Source organism: Onthophagus taurus, chromosome 2, assembly GCF_036711975.1.
Source record: "Onthophagus taurus isolate NC chromosome 2, IU_Otau_3.0, whole genome shotgun sequence".
NCBI classification, from domain to species: Eukaryota; Metazoa; Arthropoda; class Insecta; order Coleoptera; family Scarabaeidae; genus Onthophagus; species Onthophagus taurus.
In genome coordinates, this window is record NC_091967.1 from 15564237 (window position 1) to 15588552 (window position 24316).

A 24316-nucleotide genomic window follows, 5' to 3' on the forward strand; every position below is an offset into this window, starting at 1 on the left:
ATTATTAAAGTTAATTTTTTTGTAGTAAATCGCAAACTTCACGTTTATTTGTTAATTTGACATTTTTCAATGACATACTTAATATGACAGTAACTTTCTACGGTGATAGTCAGACCACAACAATAGCTTGTTAACGCCGATAAGTAAATCAAATGTAACGAGTCGAAATTCGTACAGTTAGTGAATCAACCAATCAGATGAAAATACAGTGAGTGATTGCCGATTAAATGTTGAATATAAGATCGTCTACGTCGATGTAAATTAGCGTTTAGTATAAAAATAGAACGTGGTATCATTATTATTTAATAAGAAGAGCTGGTGTAATGTTCGTGACCTCTTGGTGTAATCGACTAGTACTTCTGGGCTAAATCTTAGAACAATGCCTTGTTGTGCGAAAATGTAGACAGGAAAATCTTACTTCTTATTGTTGGGTAAGCTATGGAAGAACAAGATTGTGTTGATGCTGTGTTGGATCCTCGTATACAAATTGAATTGGAAAATTTGAATCAGGCTACAGATGAAATTAATAAATTGGAAATTGAGCTAGATGTAAGTAAATTTTTTAGAAATCTTTTCCATTAAATTGATTTTTCTTTTTTATAATATAAGGAAGCAAATACAACATTTCGCATGTTACTTAACGAGTCCACAAGAAGATTAAAGTTGTTGTCAAAAAAATTGGGAAGTTGTATTGAGAAAGCGCGCCCATATTATGATGCATTGGAAATCGCCAAAAATGCTCAACTTGAATGCCAAAAAGCAGCAGTTGTTTTTCGCAGGGCAAATGGTATGATAAACAACTCTTTTTTGTTTCATTTCTATGTGGGTTCATCTGTAATTTCGTTAATTTCACAGAGATACATGCAGCTGCAAAGGAAACTGTTGCCTTAGCTGAGCAACGATTCTTAAGTACCGAGGACGAGTTACAATTTGATAACGCGTGGCAGGAAATGCTCAATCATGCAACAATGAAGGTAAGGTTTCTTTGGAATATTTAATTTAGGCTATAATTAAATTGTTGCAACAAGTTTTATCCAAATAAATCAATGAATATTTTATTAAATTTCCAGTTCCAGTTGTGCTTTGATGCCCTGATAATAATATGGTTGTGTTAAAAAATTGGGATTGATTGAAAAATTATTATTCTTTAAAGAATAGAATTAAAATAAATATTTTAAACTCAAAGATATGCAAAATCTATGTTTAGCCTGGTTTTGTATACTTATATTTCGCTATCAACCCAAAGTTTTCTTATCAAAAAGATTAATTCTGATATTTCCTAAATAGAATATCTTATCCTTTTAAAAAATTGAAAATGTAAGGAATTTGGAGTTCTTGATAAGACTGTGGGATTTATTGTGTTTTTTTTATAGATAAATGATATTTAAAATAACATTTTTTTACAAATATAATGAATAATTGAGTTTTGAGTGAGGGTTTGAATCCCCATTAATATCCAAAAAATTAATCCAAAAATCCCTTCAAAAGTTTTTACTTTCTCATATATAGGTAATATATAAAGAGAAAATATTCTGTTGGTTTTGACGTATTTTATGCATATTGAAAGTGATTTTAGCATTATGTCTGAGTCATAATTGTGTCAAAGCTATACAGCATGCTCATTGGCTTAGAGAGGGCTTACAACAAAATAGTACTCTAGGGACACTGATATTTCAATGCCCGAATTCTAAGCAACCAATTACTCATCTTGTATGAGTACCATAAAATTTTCCTTAATCTTGGGAGAATGCTGATACTATTTGGTTGTTTGTCGAAGAGTAGATTGTTATAAAAATCATGAGCTGCGACTAATAGCGTAAAGTAGCCTTGAAGAGCCTCAATTTATATTTGTAAATAAGGAAGAATGAAGAAATAGATTAAAATACCATTTAATTTGTTAAACTCCCTGCAGTAATTTCAACTAATTAATGCAATAAACAATTTGCATTAACAGAATTGCTTCCTGAATGACTGTGTATAGATAACGAACTTTTCTATACCTTGGCAGCGTCGATATTATTTTGTAATTTGCGGCCATTAAACAAATTTAATGATGTTTTTGTTAAGATTTCTTATCACATTGATTATGATATAAAAGGCAGAGCAGAACAACAAAAATTTCTCTCTGTCAACCAATGTTAATTTCGCGAGAACCTCGTTTAGGAATAGACATTGCCTAGTGTGCAACGAAGGGACCAACAGGTCAAATTGTGCTTAAAAAGCTGGTTGGTTGTAAACCATGCATACTTTGTCTTATTAAAGTAGAGAGAACTCAGAGTATAATGAAATGGTGAAGGGCATACAAACCAAGTATTGGTATTAAGGTACTCTGCAATGTGCAATGCTTATAGACAAGGTAACACTGTATCCATGAGATTCAGCCGATTCATGGAAAGTGACTGTATACATAGTATACATAATAAGATTGCAGCAATGGACAACTGTTTGTATCTATTAACTAATACTCGAAAGAATAAAGTTTACTTAATAGTTTCAAAAATTGTGGTGTAATTTAATGAACATTTTTGAACAATATAAGCCAAAAGAAAGCTATTATTATTAGAGCACAATAATATACAACAAAAATTATTTCTATAATTTCTATTCAATTTGTTTTATTTATATTATTATTATTTATGGTAAGGATAAAGTTAGAACATTTACTTATTATGAAACAAAGTAATAACAGAAATTTATGTTCCCTAACCCAACTTTTTGTCCAAATTTATTGTTCAACTTACAAATATTTAATACAGATTTCGTCATTGAGATTGAAACATTAATTTATGTGTTAATAGGAGTGTGTTATGTGATTTATGTGTTAGTTTTGCAAATTTTTGTAGAACTTGTTGAACGTGACTTATGATGAATATAAATTTGCTAAACTATTGCAAAACATTTCAATGTTTATATAATTACGTATAATTTAATTTTAAATAACGCTGATAAAGGATAAGCATTCTAAGTAAAAACTTGACATACTTCTATGTATATCTTTATTACTCTAAATAGTTTAACAGAAATAAATGCACTCTTTCAAGGTGATAAAAAAGGAAGAAAAAGTAACATTCGATAATATTTAAATAGAATTTTATTTTACTGCACAACGTAAAACACATGTGCTTTACCGAGTTTTTTTCTAGTATGGAGGACCTTTAGATTTTGTACACATTTGAACGTTTTTTTATCCACTTCAGTGCTGTTGATATACCCAATGTTTTTGATAACGTTTGCACAAGAAATTGTTAGAGAGTGGTTCTTCAGCAATGTTAACTTTATAAAAACTTTTGTCATGCTTTATTTATCATTAAAAAAATCTCTGATAACTTACCTGACTTACTTGACTTATTTCCCGTCGCTCCTGGTCGAGCATAGGGCATCATTAAAGGCTCTTTATCTGGTCCGATAGGCAGCAAGGCATCGTACTTCTCTCCGCGTTTCCCCAGTTTCCATTGCTTCTTTTTCAACAGCTCTCCTCCACGCCCTTCTTGGCGCCCTCGTCTCCGTATTCAAGCACTGACATCTTAACTGCTCCATAAGGCTTTCTTAGCGTGTGTCCAATCCAATGGCATTTCCTCTTTGATTTGGTCACTAATGGGTTGTTGGTTTGTTTTACCCAAAATTCTTCATTGTGTGTCACAGGTATTGATTAATAAACACTTGTAATTTGTTCGACATCCCCTTGGGTATACAGAAGAACTGATTTCTGAACTGAAATCTTCTTGTTTCGCCAGATAGGGTACAATTGCACAATGATCCCATTTGCTCTCTGTATTCGTTTCTTCACATCCTTCTCGGTCCCTTCATCTTTCCCAACAATACTAAAAATCCAATATTTTTTCTAATTAAGTTTTGAATTTTTGCCTGATGATGATTATTCAAAACCGAAATTAGGATAGATATTGTTTTAGGTAATGACAGCAGAAACTGATAAAGCCGAAAGTGGTAGAGAGCACCAAAAACGAGCTGCACTATTTCAATCTGCAGAACAGAAGGTATGTTTTTTTATTACTTTAACTCGTATCATAATAAAATTATTTAAATTAGGTCCAACATTTAGAGGATCGTTTACGAAGACACATAATCAAATCCCGTCCGTATTTTGAAGAAAAAGTTCTGTGCCAGGAACAATTAAACACTCAAAAAGATCGAGTAGAATCCTTAAAACAATCCATATCGAAAGTAAAATTTTCTTATACCCAATCGATGAAAAACCTAGAGCAAATCTCCAATGATATCCATTTAAGACGAAGTACGTTGAATTTAGATTTGTTAAATAGTCCACGAGAACCGGGAGTTGGAGCTGAATTAACGAACGTAACTGAATCTTTAAAAAAGTCTCGATCTATACCGGATTTTCAAGTGGAATTGGAAAAATGCGAGATAAATAGTGGACCGACAAGTTCGGCTGTAAGCGAACGGGATGAAATGGAAACGTTTGACGAAAATTTAGATGAATTAAAATTGAAAGTTAAAGAATTGGCTGTTAGACCCGTGGATGGAGGTGAAGGTAAAAGTACTGATGATGTTTGGGAAAGTGAACTGAAAACTACTGTAGAGAAATTAGATCATATGATGCTGATGAAGGAATGTGCACAGAATTTAAACGCTTATAAAACGGAGTTAAATAATCATTGGCCGGCTCAACCAATAACAGAACCATTGAGAAAATACGAGAAACTAAACAACAAATAGAAGAAAAGTATTATTATAATTTAGTAAATTGTCTTGCCCTTGGGTATTAATTAATGTACTGATTTATGTTCACTTCATATTTAAAATATTTTTATGTTGTTCAGTTTAGCGAATCTCTCACTTTGTATATTTACCAAACCAGCTACAAAAGTTATATTTTATTTATACAATTATAATATGTGGTCTAAGTATTGTTTGAGCTTCTTTTTAATTCTATTAAGCTTTAAAAATCAGTGTACAAAGTAATTTTAAAATAAGTTTTTGTTTTGTGTATTACATTAGATTTATAAGATTATTTCAAATCTTTGGGCCTAAAACGATTTCTTATGTTCATATTTCAAAATTAAATGTTTTATTTTTTTTATATTAAAAAATGAAATGTCTTAACTCATATTATGACAATTATTTGTATATAGCAAAACTTGATTTATGGAATAAAGGGCATAATTAAATATTTTTATTTATGTAAAATGGAATCCTTTTTGTTTTTTATGATTGTTTTGATGAGATAAAAAGCCATATGAAAACATTACCAAATTTATTATTTATTTACAATTTGTGTATTTTCAGATATGCATTTTTTACAAATCCACGATAGATCATATTCAGGAATTGAATCGGAGATAAATTATTACAATACGATCTACTAAATAATAACAAAAAAGAATAAGTAGGAAAATGGAGAGAGCTAACGAGGATTGCACGAGATTCTAAATAATTTATACAGATATGACTACAAGGACGTTTTAACAAGAATAAGTACATATACATACATAGAATTAAATTATAAATTATAGTTACAACAAGTGGCACTTCTAAGGCACGAACAATTAATTTATTAATTAGCATAAATTAAATAATTAGTCTGTTAGGTCACTTTTTTCCATGGTAGCAAGTCTTCGTTTGTCGTTTTCACAAATCTGTTTTTTGCGTTAACTTTTCGTATTTTTGGTGTTAAAGCTGTTAACAATAGATCGGTTATTAGCGTACTAACAGCAACTAATAATATCACTGGACACGTTTATAACGCTCATAAATTGGCTTGCTATAAAAAAATAATTCGATCTATATGGCAGTTTAAGACTTCACGAGCTTTTTTTGATATAAATATTTAAAAAAAATCTATTAAAGCCGTCTATAATGCTTCATCTCCATTGTAGTAGTGTCCGTTTTTGTTTAAAGGCTGTCTTTCTGGGGCATCCGATACTCTATTTCTCTTGAAGAAACCGCACTAAAAAATTCGCCTTACATTATATGCGTATATAATTTAAATAATTAACTCACCTTGTACAACAAAAATGCTAATAACAACAAAATAACAACACCAGCAATTGCTGATAATACAACCACCCATAATGGAACCACGCTGGGTGCTCCATCCGTTTCAGGTGGAAGAACAGTTGTTACTATTTCATGTTTGAAAAGAGTTTTATTAATTGGGCTTCCGATGTATGGAACTTTACTAATTCTTGCTAATGCCATCGTTGCAAATTTAATTGGTTGTGATGATGAGACCTACATAAAAAATGAAATGTTGAGATGGAAATTCACAAAATTAAGGCAAATACTTACGTTTCTAATAGTATGTACATTAACTCTCCACCTAAATCCAACCGTTATATCTTCGTTTTTCTTCAAAGGTCCAGCAACGCACTTTACAAACCTGCATTCGGTCGCTTCGCATTTAACCACATCTTTGATATCAGCAGCGTTCAAATCGATTGTCTGCCTTTTCTTTCTCCCCAAATGACGTGCTCTATAATTCGGTCTTTCAGTTTCGACGTTATCTCTTTCTAGAGAGGTGTGACTGCCCCCTCCTGAGGACCAACGTGATTCTTGCGACCATTGATTACCACTCGATTGTTGGTATCCATGTCCAGATTGACGATTTGCACCGCTTTGAGCAGTTGATATTAAACCCAAATCGGGATCGTAATGTTCTCCGGCTGGCCTGGAAATGGTCTCATCAACATTTTTTCCAGCTCCTAATATGCCGAGATCTAACCCCCCCGTTTTGAAGCCATGATCAAGAGCGGCAGCACCTAAACCATGATTCGCATAATCTTCGTCCCAATTTTTATTTTGATTTCCATATGATGAGGAATGCGTTCCTGAATAACCGTGAGTTTGACCAGAAGAGGATTGAGATCCTGTATAACCATGACCTTGAGCTGAATGACTTCCCGAATAATCATGAGTTCGACCAGATGTTGAATGACCTCTTGAATAACCATCGTTTCGTTGGTTTTCATCATCGGGGCGAAGACGATTTTTATCAACATCGTAATTATTAGTTTCGCCATAATATTCTTCTGAGGCATAAGCACCGTTGTAAATGACGGGTTGATAGTTGTCATTGTTTCGATTTGATGATTGCTGATGTGAGGATTTATTTTGGACGTTAAATGTTGCATGAGATCCTGAAGAACTAGATCCTTGATATCTTCTTTCTTCATTACTACCGTATTGTCTTCTAGATTGTTCATCTGTTCTACCACCTTCATACCTTGCATCTCCTGATGTTTTGAATTGTTTATCCCTTGAAGAACCTTGACTAGATGTGTGTTGAGTCCATCCAGATGAGCCGCCATATTGTCTAGTATTTCCATATTCATCCGTAGATCCGTATTGACCCCTAGAATGTTGAGTACCACTTTGTTGATGAACGAATGTTCCACTTGGTGATCCTCCAGACGTAGTTTCTTGTTTTACAACGTTTCCATCAGGACCATAAAATGTAGTGGTGTTTTTCCAAAATGTATTAGTTGTCACAACCGGTGTAGTTCTATTTTGAGTAGTTGTTATCGTCGTAACTGTTTGACCTTGACCTTTATCTTCTGTAACGTGAACCGTTTTGGTGCCAGAACCGTGTCCTTTTTGACTTTCCTCAAACACTTCTTGCTGTCTTTGTTGGTGAACAAAAGAAGCATCTCCAGATTTTTCCACATTTATTTCAGTTCTGTTTGTGTCAATTTTGGTTTCTTCTGGTAATTTTCCAAATCGTACGGGACCTTCTTCTAATCTTACTCCGCTGCTACTAAAACTGCTGGATGATGTTGAAGAAGAAGTTTCTGTTTGAGTTATTTCGTCTTCTAGTGATGCTAAGATGCTTTTTTTGTAATGAGCTCTTAAATAATTTTTGTGATTAGGATATGATTCTTCACAAACAACGTCTCCTTCAATTTCTGGCCCTTCAACGAGATACATTAAATCGTCCCCGGCTTTTGTAGCTGCTGGCCATATGAAAACCATTTCTGTCTCATTTATTGTGGAAGGACCCTCGTTTTTGATGATGTATTTTTGGAGGATTTGAGGACCGATATCAGTTTCGTGTTTAATTGTTTTTGATTCAAAACTAGTTACGTTATAGCGGATTTCTGTACGTTTGGTTTTTCTGGAAATTAATTTTATTGATTAATGATTTCGTGTATTAAAATTAACTTACCCATGAATAAATAATGTTGAATTTACGTATATTGGAATTGATAAGGCGAGTTTATTATTGAAAAGAGTGTCAGGTGTTTCTGGATTTGTGCTATTAGCTACCATGAAGAAATCGTAGGATGGTTTCATTCCTTCTTTATGATATGGTTTTAGTTCTAATTTAAAATGTGCCTACAATAATGAAGTGTAATGAAAAAATTCTTTTTAATTTTGATGCGCTTACGATTGTTTTTGTTGGTAACGGATTACCCACGTCACAATTAATGGTGTTATTTTCTCCAGCGGTGCAAGAGACCCTCACTTCATTACGATCTACTTCAACAACTTTGTTAAAATCAACGCCTTCGGGAATTTGAATACTGAAGGTGGTTTCAAATGAGTCTTCACCCGCGTTTTCTACGATTACATCAAATTCTAATTTTTCTTTTGATCCCAAAAGGTATCGTTCGAAATTTCTATAAATACAAAAAAAAATTAAAAATTAATCAACATTTTAAAGCATAACTTACGGTTTAACAGTCAAACTTAGATCTGGGATACAAATACTATCACTGCCGCAATTTTTGTGAACCGTAATTGAATCTTTTCTTATTGGAGGTTCAGTGAGATCAAGAATAGGAATTAATTGTCCCCTGTCGTAAGCTTCCCCATGTTCCATCGAGTACTTTGCTTCCACTTCCAACGGATTTAATTTATCGCGAATTTCATTCTGGTTAAAATAATTTATTTTGAGGTGTACTTAACTTAATTTTATTTGTATTTACCTTTACATAAACGTATTTTATTTTACAATTTTCCCTTTGGTTTTTTCTCAAATCGAAAGATTCGTTCATGGCTCGCTCATTGGGGTAGTCCAGGAAAAACATTCTGGGATCCGTTGGTTTCTTTGAATCCAAATTATATTCTACATTCAATCCTTGAATAATTCAAAATCGATTAATTCGATAGTACATCAAATTAAATCTGACATACTTATATCAAGTGGGACACCTACTCCAGTATAGTTGAAACAAACTTTAAAACTTGTGCAAGCTACGGGATCGCGACGTAAAGTACAATTTTTTTGCTCCAATATAATTTTTTGAATTGCAAACTCAACTTTTCCACCGATTTTCGCGACGGGTCGTGATCTTAAAAAGTAGACTGTGTTTGATAAATATGCTCCTATGACTGTATCGGGATAATCGTTTCCATCTAAATCAACACCACCCGAAATCGAAAAACCGAATGTGCTTATTGGGCCACCATAACGTAAGGACATCTCTTCCGAAGTAATTTTTTGTGTAAACTTTTTTCTGACACCATTTTGTGAACCGTGGAAGATATAAACAGCCCCTCGTTCGTTAGGGCCATCGTATGGGGCTCCAACTGCGAAATCTCCGTATCCATCCAAGTTTATGTCTCCTAGAGATGCCACGGAAAGGCCAAATCTAGATTTTGAATTGAATCCATCTAATTCGTGGATTTTTCTAAAGCTTCCCTGTAATAAATATGTAAATCTTAATGAATTGAATTATTCCAATGAATATATTCACCTCCAAACTGCTTTGATAAATAACATACGCTCTCCCAACTTCGTACTTTGCTTCATTATTTGGTAATGTGAATAAAGGAGCTCCTATTACAAGATCGTCCAAACCATCTCCATCAATATCTCCTGCAGCGATTGAATATCCGAAGTAAGAACCGAGTTGGGTTCCGGTGATATTTTTGAAATTCGTCAAGTTCCATGTGTACAAGAGAACTTTTCCTCTAAGTTCATTTCCTTTAGGCATACCCGCTGCGATTCCTTGAAAACCCTCGTTGTTGAAGTCACCTACCACCATTGAGTAACCCAAATATGAGTCATCATCGACTGCAGAACCTTCTGCAGTTTGTACAACAGCTGGTCTACTTTCCAAATTTTTCTGGATTACTTGCCCTGTAAAGTATTTAATTTAAGGGCCCAATTTTTGTAATGATTTTATTGGATTACGTACGACATGAAGCGCAGTAATTACCAAATATTTAAATAAATTGCTTTTTGTTTTAGTTTAATTTGGTTTAATTTAAATAAATAGCATTTTATTTAAATAATTTTAAAGCACAGTTTGATACAATTTTAGATTGAACTTTATCGTTTAAATTGTTTACAATCTAAAATATGTTCCTGGCCTATATTATTACCATCACCGCGCATTGACAACACATTTAAATTGTTAAACGATTTTATAGTCGATTAAGTCCAAATTAGGCATAAATTAATTATTTAATTAATTGCCCGCAGTTTACACCGTAAATTCTAAATTTAACATTGATTTCTGTTCGGTGTATTGCACGAACACGTGCCGAACGAATTAAAATCTAAATTTGTGATCGATAAAATTAGAATCAACGGTGTGATTAGACTTAATCGTCGATAAATCCATAAAATGTTCTATACTATGGTTGGTTGCAGGTTGTTTAATGGTTTCAATGATTTGTAATTTTAAATGTAAGGAAGTGTTGTAAATAAAAAAAGCGTATGTGATTTTTAGCGGTGAACACTCACGATATGAAAGCAAAAAAAAAGTAAACAACCCGCAAGCACAAACAGAACAAAAATAAAAAATACAGTTAATATCGAAAGCTTTGCCTTCAATGGGTTAACCTGTAAAAATGAGTAAAATGACGTAGCAAAATTAAAATAAAAATAAAATAGTAGTGCCCTGCAGAAGTGTCCCAGTTGGTTCTGTTAATGGTCTTCCCACAACGTATATTAATGACATTAAAATAAAAAGAACATGTATTAATTGCGCCACTTAAAAGCTTCGCTATTGAAGTAATAATATAAGAACGACTCTGCTCGATTCGCACGTTGAAGTGTAGATGTATTGGTGGTCGCTGCTGTGTTCGGTATTAAAAGCCAATTAAAGCGAAATTGATAACATCGGAATAAATGTTACCAGAGGCGTTGCTAAAGACTTTCTGATCATACTTAAAATTAACCGATAAAAGTTTACCATGAATAACATTAACAATTTAATTTTTACTCAAAATTCGTACTCACAAAAAAGAAATTGAAAATAATTTTTTTTAAAACAACTAAAGATTACAACATTTTTAATAACTATTTATATCTAGTGTTTTTATTACTGTTAGAAACATAAATAAGATATCAAAAACAAAAAATTTTGGAAATTGTGATGTTGTTAAGAGATTTTAAGAAGTATTTATAAATATTTGAACAAAAAAACTTGCTAATTTTTTAGTACAGTTACCAGTTACTGTGGTTAATTAAAGAAACGAAACATACTTAAATATATGCTTTAAGCAAGATTTCGAAAAGCCTTGAGGGTTGTAGTAACTAGAACAGCATAATAAGGAGCATCATTGTTGCCAAGGAAATTTTGTATCACTGCCATGAAAAATAACTATGCTCTATTTCTTTGTTATTAATATTCCGGATAAAACATTCATTTTTAGCATTGAGTGCCTTCATAAACTGCTTCATTATGTGAAGTTTGTGATATAGTGGAGGAAAAAGATCTTTCCTGGGTTGATGTTTTCAAGTGTTTTAGGGTTGACACACTTTTCTTGGTTCATAAACTATTATGTAACAGAATATATTTGAGGTTGTTATGTTTGTTGTAAGTAACAAAACTGTGCTGTTTTATCTCTAACTAGATTATATGTTTTGATTACGTTATAACAGTAATTTCATCGGAACTGCATATTGCATGTCTTTCTTTTGTTCTTCCCAGATTTCCCATTCTTTTCAAAAAAATAGATTGAGTTGAAGTTCCAACCTCTATTTCCTCCTTTGTTAATAGTCTTCGATGTAGCCTTTTTTCCAAAGTATTGTTTAATTGATTTCACATTAATTAAGCTAAATTACATTGATTTAAGTAAATCTGTCAGCACTATATTAGCTCACTCATAGTGAAGAAATTAAGTTTGAGTTTACCTAAACTGTATGCGTAAACAGGCAGTCATATGATCTACATTTGGCATAACTTATTGGTTCCAGATGAAATGGCATGCTTTGCAAATAATTGTTATGTGTACAGATTACTTGCAACCATATTTGTACGCTTCATATAATGTGTACAAATACATGTATAGTGTTACAACACAATAAGTCACTTTTTTAATCATACTATAGAGTAGATTACTACTATATATTACTACTATAGAGTTTATAATCTTGAACTTCCATCTTCTTCATTGCCTTTCTAAGAATATTGGTTTAATTTATGTGGAGAACCATCTGGAAACCACATACCTACTCTCAGTAGCACTGATTGAGTCGGACATCTACACGGACTTCCGGGTATACTTCCGTTAGTTGCCTTCCAAAGAAGTGATGCGTCAATTATACACATTTTCTTCCTACCATCTCCTTGTTCCAAAATCAGGAGCTGCTCTGGTATGTTGTGATGATTGTATTTAATGTTAATAATAATGAACAATATGTTAATCTATACTTCATTTGTTTTGACAATGTTATCCAGATAAAGAAACAACCGGATTAATAAATTTCACAAATTTTGTAGTGTTTAATACTAATATTTTCAATATGTTGGTGTAATTTATCAATCCAGATTGTTAGATTGTATTATTTCTTAAAATCTCTTATTAAGTATTATATTTATAGTGCTTGCTTATATGTAATATATTTATGGGGTCTAAACAAAATATGATTATATCAGTAATATTTTAGCAATGCCTCTGAAATAATGAATATCCATCACCGTATTTTGAATAATTTAGATGTATTTGTGATGATTTAGCTTGTTCGGTATAAATTCGAACGTGAGGTTATATGGGGTTACATAATTCGTTGGATGATCAGTACCTGCACCGAAAGGTAGATAAGAGCCGGGCCAGTATAGAAATTCGGCGTTCGCGTCGACGGAGTACATTTGCCCTGCAACAGTAGAATATTCAGACAAGAGAATCAGGAGCGAGAACATCGTAGTTGGTAAGTCGCTTCTACATCTGCCATGGTGCACGCACGCAAAGAAACGAGTGTGAGCAATAAGAGATAACAACGGGCCGCTGGAAATCGTTGGGTATTAAACTTGAACAAAATGCGACGGTGCTGAAGTACGAGTTCGCATAGTGTTGGATTTTCTGCGATACTGACCTTGCCAATACCAACTGCCCGGGGCGCCTATGAACAATCTCCGCGCGTCCTGCAATAAAATATGAATTATTAGCTTAGTTCCTAGTAATGGAAATTCTTCCGACTAACAAACGTAGGATGATTAGAGATGAGACACTAAATCCTTTACGGCATTTGTACATCCTTTTACTTAACGTTAAACATTAAATTATCGCCGTGGTAATTTTAAATATTGGTATGCTAACTAATAGATTTATGGCTGATGTACATTTTCACACGATTTAATTAAAAATAAAAGTTGTTCTCTTTCCTTATTACTCTCTCATGGCAGCAAATTTTATAGTTTTTTTATCTTCCGCAAATAACTACAATTTACGACGGCAATTCCACCGAATTCCTTTAAGTATCGACTTTTATTTGTCTTTTTTGTTCTCTCATTTCTTCTGAGAGAAGTGCAAAAGGCCGTCGCGATTGCTGAGTGTACGCTAATTCTGGCAATTAAACGTTCTCGGCTGTAATTAATCGCAATAAATATCAATACGGCGCGGAAGGAGAGTCGTTGCAACGATTACGCGAATAAAAGTGTTACGATAATTAGCGAAATGACTGAGAATTCTTTACCGAAACAATTCTCGTTTATAAAATTTCATAGCCTCTTTTAATTGAAAATTACCAAAAGTAATTTTACCACTAAATTTATTTTTGAGAAAAAAATTGTTTCTGTAATAGTGTGAATTGAGCCTAATTTCTAAAAAATTGATTTTAGCAATCTTAATGAGCGCATGAATGATCTTCCTGTTGATTAAGAAAAAATATCATCCTATATAGGTAATAGCTGCACTGTGCACCTTGCTTGAATACTAATAAAAAAAATTTCTTATTGTCCATTTTCTTAAAAAGGCTACAATACCATATAAGGTCTTGTCCGACCATAAAAACACTTGGAGTCGTCGCGAAAATACGAATTCCGGGAACATCTGCAGTCGCGAAGTGCACCGAAACGGCAAACAATTCTATTCAATGCCCAAATTCGTCAGATGTAAATCTTCTCGTTGTACTCTACGCGGACATTCGGTCCGCGCTGTCTCTTATAATCTATTACAGCGACTTTTGCGTGTCGCCCAACTTGGCCACGGATTGCAGGCGACGTGTGCGTCCGTCGGTTTGACTTATGGAGAATTAATTCAATGCTAAATAGCGTTATGTCCGCCGTTCTCCCACAACGGACTACAGAGGTTTTTGCGGCTACGAACCTTTCGACATGTCCACCGACGTCTCGATACAAATAAGAGGTACGTCTTGACAGCGTATTGCTTCGGCCTCGATTTATTGGAGATGCAAATTTTACCGAATCGAATCATTCATTTTGTCGTTAGCGTCTATGTACATTCATGTTAACGCTCAAAATTTTTTTCAATTTGTATCAATGTAAGTATGCATTTCCCAGAGAGCTGATGTTTACAAATTTACCAGCCAAATATTTACTAGTAATATTATCATTTCTCATATATTATGCAATCAGTGTAATAATATTTACATAAAAGTCATTGTATGCAATAAACAATACGATAAGTTTGTTATAACTTTTGCTGACACATTTAGACTTTTACCAAAGACATCGGCAACAGATTATTATCTGACCCTTACATCAAAATTGGCACTCCATACTGGCTGAGCTAAATTACCGGTACTGCATTCGGCGACTTTGTAGTATCGCCGTGACCGCGACTCTTTTATTTTGCGTCAATCAAGCGATGACCACGCGAAATCATGACGTGCCGAAGAATGAGCTTGAAAATGTACTTAACGCTTCGTGAGGCGAGATTTCACAAAGACGTCGGCTAGACGCCGCCTGTTAGTTCTTCGTGTTAATGTCGCTTAATTGCAACCATTACGTGACGGTCAATTCAATCAGTGTTGTGACGTGAGAAGTTAATTTTATAGTCGAGATGGTGTATGTTCTTAAAAGTAGATGATCAAATATATTAAATTAACTATAGTTGTTAATTAAGCAATGAGTTGGATGTATGTACGGTTTTGCGAGTGTTACACACAAATTATGCTGTATGAAAAAAGTCTCTATGCATGCAATAACATTTTCAACATTTGGCTCTATTTCATTACAGATATGAATCCTATGGGATGAACTTGGGAGGAGTGTTCCCAATTAGGTGTCCAAGTTTCGAGACCAAAAAAGGTTGAATTAACGATACAGGTTCCCTAATACAATTTCGTACGAAAGATTAAGTAAAGGCGGAGTTAGTTGTACAAATCAGTCACCGAATTCTGGGAAGTCCTCTTAACGTTATGGTGTTAAAAGTGAGACCATTGTAGTATTTACAAAAGTTGTAAATCAATTCATTTGGGTACGAAGTTGAAAATTGTTAGGTTTTTCAAGGAAGGGGTATTTCATGTCAAAGAAGCCCGAAGGTCGGAATATTCGAAAACTATAATTAATAGCACACCTATTAATACAATCGTAATTAGAAAAAAAAATAAGTTATTTCAGATATGGAAAGATTATTATTAATATGGATAGGAAATAAGACAAAGTGGCATATTCCACTAAATCAGAGAGCCATAAAGTTTTGAGTTCATTTAATGATTTAAAAACCAAGAAGGGGGAATCAGCGGAAGATATGATCTTTATTGCTATCCATGAATGGTATGAAAAGTGTCAAGAGGGGTCAAATTACACAACATTAAGCTGTATGGGAAAGTACCTATCCAAACATCAAAATTTGTTGAAGATTTAGAAAAAATTATATGAGAAGCAAGCTACACATTTGACCAAAACTGACTTGTTATGGAAGAAATGTCTGCAAAATTGTTTTTAGCTGAAGAAGAAAAGTCCAAGCCAAATTACAAAGCAGCAAAATCCAGAATAACACTTTTTATTAGGAAGCAACATCTTAGGCAGTATGAAACTGAAACCAATGTTTATTTACCCTAGTGAAAAATCTCTAGAATGAAAGCCCTAGAGCTCTGGAAAACTATAAAAACTAGTGTTCACTGGAGATCTATCAAGAAAGCATGAATAACTGCAGTTATTTTTCAAGAGTGGTTTAAGAATTGGTTTGTATTTGAGGTTACTACCTAAATTATTTAAAACGAACTTTTAGTCAATGTATAGCAGCAATAGATAGTGAAGGCAGAGGTAAGGATATCGTATAATATTTTTGGGAGAGTTGTCACATTTTAGGTTGTATTAAAATAGTACGAAATACTGTATCAATACAGAAAGCATGGAAAAAGTGATGTCTAAGAGTAGTTGATGAAAGATGGAAATAAATTCTTTGCTTCCCTTGATAGGTGTCTGACTAATGAAGATGTGTTAAGCCTTGAAACACAAGAATAAGTAACAATGCAATTAATGATATTGAATCATCTAAAAGTTTGACAAGGAAAATACTTTTATAAGCACATGAGCACCATGACAAAGCAATGGCCCTTTTTGACAAGCATAACACTAACTTTGAAAGAAGTTCAAAAGTTAATTCAAATCTATCAAATGCTTATGGTTGTTAATGTATGATAAATGTATGTCATCAACCTATGTCTAAATCTATGATTTTGAAATCGAAATCACACCACCAAAAAAATATCAAATACTGAATTAGATCTGCTTATCTAGGGCATTCATTTAGGGAGTTCAAGACAAATCTGATAATTACAGTCACTTATATTTCATCAAAGCATTGTTCCTTAATACGAGGTATGCCTGATCAGAACGAAATTCATTTGAAGGGAAATTTAGAGAAGGCTAAACGATATCTACATGACATAAACACTGAGTGTAATTGTCTCAAAATGATGGAATCTCAAAATCATGGCCAGTGAGATTCATCGGTATGTATATAATAAGGTTTCTGAATGAGTCTTTTAAAAACAAAGCTAAGCGTTTTGCAGTCTAAAATAAGATTCTTTGCAGTGTTTCTCATATACATAATTCTGGAGAACTTTACAAATACGTTACTTTAATAACTTGACAATCTTGGTTACTTTTGTTAGACTCGAAGGACTCTGTTAAGGAGAGATTTGAAAGTGGACTTAATGTCTAAACAAATACACATGGTGAAGATAACTCATTTCGCAAAAAAATGTGACTTAACACACTTTACCTCTGAGGTGCTGATTTGTATTCGTTCATTGTCTTCAATTTGCTCAAAATCGTCATCTTTAATAATAGTCGTCCTTACTACTACTTGTGCCCATCTTATCATTTTGCCCATCTTGGGAATAAATAGTGGTACTCACTGCAAGTTGAATGCTATGAGCAAAACACGATTACTGCAATGAATAAGTATACCTAATTCAGTATTTCATCGTTGATCTGAAGATTAATAGATTTTTCTGCGGGCAAATATCCTTTGACTTTGGTACTAACCGTATATTCCAAATTTTATGGCTTTATCTTAATTGTTGATCATATCGATAAATGCTTATATTGTTGATGTAGAAATACTTATCTTAAATCCCTAGACGTAATAAAAACTTTATTATGGGAGTCCATTTTATGCGGCCATTCGAGAGATGACATCATCCAAAGACCTATCTTCTTGATTGGGATAAATAAGAAATACCCCGTAAGGGAAAATTGGGATAGGAGGTACTAAATGAGTAAATTCATCTTCAAAATTAACAGTTACGACCTTCAACAACCACTCTTTTTTTTAGTGTTACCGATAATGGTTGAGTTGGTTATTTTAGCACACCTTTCTTTATATGCACTGCAGCGAAGTACTTTTGTTGAGTCAGCTTTAAGTATAATAATTTTGCTACAAACTTTAGATTTCGACACTTGTTTATATCTAGATATGTAGAAATGTTTCTATATTAACGTTGGGTCGTGTATGTACCTTTTTGTTGTATATTGTAGTTTTTGTTGCATTTTTCTCCAATTATATTGATTACATAAGTTTGAATTTGTTGAGTGATTCAACACTATAACTATTTAGTATTTGTTCTTTAGAGTCATTACTTAAAGTGAAAGAGCGTGAGGAAAAACTTTCCTTACAATGAAACAATTACAAATTTAAACTGACGACAGTACGAAGCTTAAAAGGGCCGAACACGAATAACAATTAGTAATGAATCGTGAGCGCATCGGCGCCCTGTCGACGAACAATACGTACACAGCGGCGCGATGCCATATAGCGAACGCGAGTGTCGGTGTATGGCGGAGCCATAAAATCCGAAGACCGGGGGAATCCCCTCTGGGGCGCCTGAAATATGGCCGCTCACGGCTTCTGTACGCTTAGGACCTACAAGGAATTTGCATTCCCGGCGCTCGGACACAATATGACCGTCGTCGGGTTTTATGGGCATACTTAAAAAGCGTTACGTTAAGAGATGGTCATATCAACGCGTCAAGATAAGATCTGAGACCATTCGTATCGACGGCGATATGGGCGAATTCTCGGCACGAGCAAAAAAGGCGCGCCGGAACACGATTTTAAAAGCCTCCGGTACACGCTGAGATCGCATCTCGATCGAATCTTTATTGTTTCTATTAAGGTGACCACTTTACAACTTAGTCCAAGGGGCGACGTAAAGCAATACCTAATGATGATAGCTAATTATCAATTACAAGCTTACAACAAGCATAATTATGAAAATTAACATAATTTAATTTTTTTTAACTCTCCCTCAATACGAGTTTATGAATTTTTTTAACATTCATCATTGTAGTCATTAATGCCGTGTCAAGAGTCGTGAAGATCAGTCAACAGAACAATTGGCTGTATTATTCCAACAAATCTATAGTAGAATTATATTGGGATTGATGATTGTCATTGTCCATGAATATTCGACTCACTGTGGCTTGTCATGGCTATGCATCGAAAATGTATTATCCGGATTAATTCTTTTTTAAGTGAATGACATAATTGTAAAAAAGTTACCAAAGCACCATTTAATGACCTTAATACACAGATTTTCGAAAAAAAAAGTTAAGTCGGGTTGGCAAAGCACATGCATAGGAGATTATTCAACGAAGCAAATTGATAACAAACCTTTTAAGATAATGGCGTTATTTTGGTGGTGAAATGTTAAATGAACCACTTAACCATTGCACTTGTCGGGTAACTTATAACGATGGGCTGCGTTATCTTAAACAAGAATCCATTCTACGGCGTATTAACGTGTGACGACAATGTGTGTGGACTTTCGATAAAGGCTCAACTTAATGGACCGCTCTGTTTTGTTTCAGTTTCGTTTTGCTCATGTTTTACATCACGGTGATATATGGGAAATGTAAGTTGCTATCTTAAAATATTTTAACTTGGTTTACAAATGCGAAATAAAATTAGATTTTAAAATACTATACAATAAATTGAAATTTGTGTTGAAGAGATTTAAGTACAGTAAAACTGTTTCAATGAATTATTTTAATACTGACAAATTCGAACAACCATCCACACCATTGCTAACTAACATTAGCACTAGAACTAACACAAGACTTAGAACTAGAAACAGTCGGGTTTTGCCGTGCGTCTCTTAAGACGACTAAACCCGAATGTTTCTAGTTCTAGGTTTAGTGTTTATTTATTTTATTTTTATTTTATTTTATTTTTTATTTGGGATGCAAACGGGACAAGCCCAGCGAAGCATCCACTAAAAATATACAATATTATAAACAAGAATTTAGCAATAAGTAACAAAAAAAAAAAAAATATCAAACAGGTTAACAAAAAAAAAATGCCAACAGAAATCAAATTTAACAAAAAAGTGAAACTTAAACAAAACTAAAAATCAAAAATATTGAAAAAAAAAAATCAATCAAAAACAGAATTAACGTCGCAAGTCAAACGGCGCACGAGATGCACATGGGAGATCATTAACCAATTTCCTAAATGTAGACCGGGGAGTAGCAAACAAGTCTAAATCAGAACAAAAATTGTTATAAGAAAACATGAGACGAGGGACCACGGAGTTAGAAAACGCATTTGTATTGGTACAAGGCACGTAGAATACCGATAAATCACGGGATGGTCGAACAGGAATCCTAAACTGTAACTGAGATAGAATCGCGGAGCAGTCAACAGTGCCGTTACTCACTTTATAAAGCAGCATTAAATCGTTACTAATGCGCCTGGAAGAGAGTTGAGGGACTCCAAATATTAAGCATCGCTGTGAGTAATCACAGTATGGTAAGTAGAATTTTCGCGATAGGTACCGAAGAAAACGTTTTTGAACTTGTTCTAGTCGATCAATGTATATATGGTATTGAGGGTTCCAAACAGAAGATGCATAGTTAAGGATAGAAGAAACGAAGGCGAAGTAAAGAGAACGAATACAGGATAAGTTAGTAAAAGGACGGGAGACACGACAAATAAATCCGAACATGCGAGAGGCCTTATTAACAATAAAATCGATATGAGCTGAAAACGCAAGTTTAGAATCAAAGAGAACCCCAAGATCTCGAACACAATCAGATGGTATAAGAGTATTAGGGCCGAGGGAATAATCGAAAACAATGGGATAGCGTTTGCGTGTAAATGTAATTTTCGTGCATTTATCGTGATTGATGAAAAGATTGTTGTTTACACAATAAGCCTGTAATCGGACCAAGTCCTCCTGCAATTTTTCGCAGTCGTCAGGTGAACAAATCGTGGTAAATATTTTGCTATCGTCAGCGTATAGCAGAAACTTGGAGTAATGAAAACACGCATGAATGTCATTGATATATAGCAGAAACAACAACGGTCCCAAATGACTGCCTTGCGCCACACCGGAAGTTATCTCTTTGAAGGAAGAGCGATAGCCATTAATGGTAACAGCTTGTGATCTGCTAGAGATGTAAGAAGATAACCAATAAATCAAACCAACAGGGATGTCATAATTAAAGAGTTTCTTAAAAAGAATTCCGTGATCTATTCTGTCAAAGGCCTTACTGTAGTCTGTATATACAGCATCCACCTGGTAATTTTTGTCTAGAGCATTCAGTAAAAAATTAGAAAATGTGATTAGGTTAGACTCCACTGACCTGCCACGAAAAAAGCCGTGTTGCTCCGGGATTATGTAAGATTTGACCTTAAAGAAAAGCAGATCGTAAACTAGACGTTCAAAGATCTTAGAGGCAATTGACAGAATAGAAATAGGTCTGTAGTTGACGACGGTCTGTGTTGGTTCTAGTATTAGTGTCAGCTCTAGTTTTAGTTGTTATTCAGCGCTAGATTGTTGTATAATGCACACAAATTCGAACACCTATCCACACCATTGCTAACTAACAGTAGACCTAGAACTAGAAATATTTGGGTTTTTTTTTTAATTGTTCATTCCCAAAAAGACATAAGAGTCCATAACAGGTATATAAACACTAAAATATAACAACAACGCAAGAAGAAACCACATACATACAGATGTATTCGTGACTTTACCAATTTTCGCTTGAAGAACGCCAAGCAAAGTATCCATTTCAATGTTTTCGGTTTGTCTAGAGTTGAACACAATTTCAATATATTTCAGGTTAAAAAATATACAACAATTTAACGCTGAATAACAATTAAAACTAGAACTAACACTAGACCTAGAACTAGAAAGTTTCAAGTTTAGTCCTGCGTTTTCAGACTAGTCTAGTTTTAGTTCAATGAAAAATGTATAACAATCTAGAATGTTGGCACTGAATAACAACAAAAGCCAAAACTAACACTAGACCTAGAACTAGAAACATTCAGGTTTAGCCGTCTTAAGAGACGTACGGCTAAACCCGAATGTGTCTAATTTTAGGTCTAGTGTTAGATCTAGTTTTAACTCAAACTCATTTTTAATCAGAAATATACCTATGAAGTATTTACTTATTTTTCTTTTTACATGTAGCATTCCTGAAGAGCACATAATATGTCGAAAGAAGTGATCATCGAATTACCCATTTCAACACTGTCACATCCAACGGTGGCCAGTCGGTATATGCCAGTAGACCATATAGGGATGTACTTAGGGTCATTCCTGACATACCGTAGCGTACGCAGATATTTGTCATATCGTATTTTATTGTCAGCGCGACCATTCTAACCTGGCCATTCTTTCGATGGATGAGTTCTAGGAAACGGAAAGGCGGCCGTCCAGATTTGGTAAAGAATAATTTGTTTGGCATCCGAGCGATTACACTTAAGGCCTGTGCGGGGCTTTTTTTGCGCCCCCCGTCGAGCCTCGCCACCGCATCCATGTTTATGTATGAATTACGGATACAGACCTGAAGAGGCCCCCGATGCGATGCGATGCGTTCCCGTCTCACGTTCTCATCGACGATGACGGTCCGTCCGTCACCGACGCGGACAGATTTATAAGCGCCGCGACGTGGATGCGAAACTCGGTACGTTTACGTATCTGGGCATGGCCGAACAAGTTCGTACCCACTTGAAAAAGTCACGCCGCGAATGTAATTGCCGCGGTCGACGCCGTTTCATTTTATCCTCTCTAATTTCAGTTAATTGTGACAGAACGAGCGCGGTTTCTTGCTGCAACTTTTTCGAACCTCATTGAAAATCGTTCGAGACGCCATCAAAATGACAAGTTGAAATGCCGTACATACTTAAACGAAATTATAATTCAAAGAGAAACAAAAACAAAATTTCGCGGACTTGATGATTTTTAACAGTAAAATCATGGGTTATAATTTTGAGTTGGCAACGAAGCGAAGACGTAAAAGCGTTTACCAAATTAGGTGACACAAGAATTTTTGTCCGTTGTATTCGTTGTGTTTTCTTTATTTTATCCGAAATGCACAGTTGTATTAAGTACGGACGGCCATAATTCAACACATCTTGTACGAGAGAGATTACTAGAATGCCGCTGGGTCCTTCGGGCACTCCAATGGCAAATCTGGAAAATGCGACTGGTAATGCGCGCAAAAAATCTTGACCTACAGGGTCAACAGACAAGAACGCAGTTCTTGCTTGGATATTTACGGCGGACGGACAAATGAACAAGTCACACGCAACTCTACAAATTCAGGATGTTGCTTACGGATGCAATAAATATAACTTATATACAAAAAACATTTTTCTCTTAATATGCATATTCAACACACTAGGATACCACATTTAGTTTCTTATACACATAATCTACTCGTCAAAAGATATTAATAGTAACTGTTATGGCGTTAACAAACTTTTACATGACCAAGTTAGATGGGGATATCCGGCATGAACGTATACAATCGCAAAATAGTTCGTAATGAAAACACAGTGTTAGCAAAGACCAGGAATCTTCCGATGTAATCCGTGAGCGGATGCGCGCGTTTGTCTGCGCAGTCGTGTGCACTTAATTCCTGTTGTGACGTCTGGAAACGAGGGAACGATTTGCGGATGACCGGACTCATTGTGCTTCGGGACCGGGGGCAACGAGATTTGAAATTTAAAGCGCAATATTATTAAATTATACCGAGAGCGTGCGCCCGCATAATTGCAGAAAAATTCGACGAATAGCATAATAAACAACAACGTTCATATACGGTACGTAGATAGGAACGGGAGACTTGGCCATATTGGTAACAAAGGTACCTCTCTCGTTAATCGTAGGACTGGTTTCTTTATGCATGTCATGATTTGTTTTATTTCGATTCTTTATAAGATAATTTTAATTTTCGGAGAATTTCGATTATTTGAAATAAAATTGTAATAAACAAAAAATACCGAAATATACATTAGCTTCTCCTTGATTTTTGCTGGAGTTTATTTTTAAATCTTTGCAGCTGCGGTATTTCCATTAATACGCAAACAAACTTTTGTTAAATATTCTTCGAAATCATTTTTAACGTAAACGTTCTCGGAGGAGTTTGCTTGAGAAATTCAAACGGGTTTCACTTCTCTTGGTGCAATACCGGCACAAGTTTTAACATTTAACTTATCCGCGCCGTGACACCGATAAATCCTTCCGTATGAGGACATAAAGTTGCGTTACTTTGCGGTTCTCTACCAAGTTCGCATCGAAAGATGTCTACACCGAAACAAAAGGGTCGCCGAGCGTTCTTTGATCTCTAGCACGTTTTGCTATATTTACATCATATAAATTACGCTTAATTGTGGCCGCGGAGCACAAAGGTGCATAAATGCCGACCAACGCGAACGTACAAGACGTTTCCATGCC

At 34.5% G+C, this 24316-nt stretch overlaps 2 protein-coding genes and 1 long non-coding RNA gene across 4 annotated transcripts in view; 2 read left to right on the top strand and 1 right to left on the bottom strand.

The window, feature by feature from the left end:
* The first annotated feature begins 69 nt into the window (after positions 1 to 69).
* LOC111426934 (SH3 domain-binding protein parcas) lies at positions 70 to 5171 on the top strand. The gene is made up of 5 exons (XM_023061831.2): positions 70 to 549; positions 610 to 787; positions 856 to 974; positions 3912 to 3995; positions 4048 to 5171. Exons 1-5 carry the CDS (start codon positions 439 to 441, stop codon positions 4693 to 4695), a joined length of 1140 nt encoding a protein of 379 aa, XP_022917599.1. The 5' UTR covers positions 70 to 438; the 3' UTR covers positions 4696 to 5171.
* Positions 5172 to 5218: 47 nt separating this feature from the next.
* LOC111426932 (integrin subunit alpha inflated) overlaps positions 5219 to 24316 on the bottom strand; it is a 64364-nt gene continuing 45266 nt past the window's right edge. The window contains exons 6-16 of one of the 2 annotated variants that reach the window (XM_023061829.2): positions 13247 to 13295; positions 12956 to 13027; positions 9675 to 10060; positions 9112 to 9619; positions 8904 to 9055; positions 8649 to 8848; positions 8363 to 8594; positions 8141 to 8310; positions 6268 to 8089; positions 5980 to 6210; positions 5219 to 5926 (exon numbers count right to left, since the gene is read on the bottom strand). In XM_023061829.2, the coding sequence (XP_022917597.2) occupies positions 5831 to 5926; positions 5980 to 6210; positions 6268 to 8089; positions 8141 to 8310; positions 8363 to 8594; positions 8649 to 8848; positions 8904 to 9055; positions 9112 to 9619; positions 9675 to 10060; positions 12956 to 13027; positions 13247 to 13295 (3918 nt within the window). In that variant the 3' untranslated portion in view covers positions 5219 to 5830. The remainder of the gene's footprint in view (positions 5927 to 5979; positions 6211 to 6267; positions 8090 to 8140; positions 8311 to 8362; positions 8595 to 8648; positions 8849 to 8903; positions 9056 to 9111; positions 9620 to 9674; positions 10061 to 12955; positions 13028 to 13246; positions 13296 to 24316) is intronic. The other variant, XM_023061830.2, reaches the window with a different exon arrangement.
* Positions 17256 to 23888, top strand: LOC139429026 (uncharacterized). The gene is made up of 2 exons (XR_011639737.1): positions 17256 to 19480; positions 22046 to 23888. It is a non-coding gene; the product is annotated as an uncharacterized lncRNA (long non-coding RNA).

What these genes read in the sequence shown, in the direction of transcription:
- LOC111426934 (XM_023061831.2), top strand. Translation starts at nt 439, where the DNA reads ATGGAAGAACAAGATTGTGTTGATGCTGTGTTGGATCCTCGTATACAA. An exon ending in TCAATCATGCAACAATGAAG is followed by an intron (nt 975 to 3,911) that starts GTAAGGTTTCTT and finishes ATATTGTTTTAG; the next exon opens with GTAATGACAGCAGAAACTGA. An exon ending in TTCAATCTGCAGAACAGAAG is followed by an intron (nt 3,996 to 4,047) that starts GTATGTTTTTTT and finishes TATTTAAATTAG; the next exon opens with GTCCAACATTTAGAGGATCG.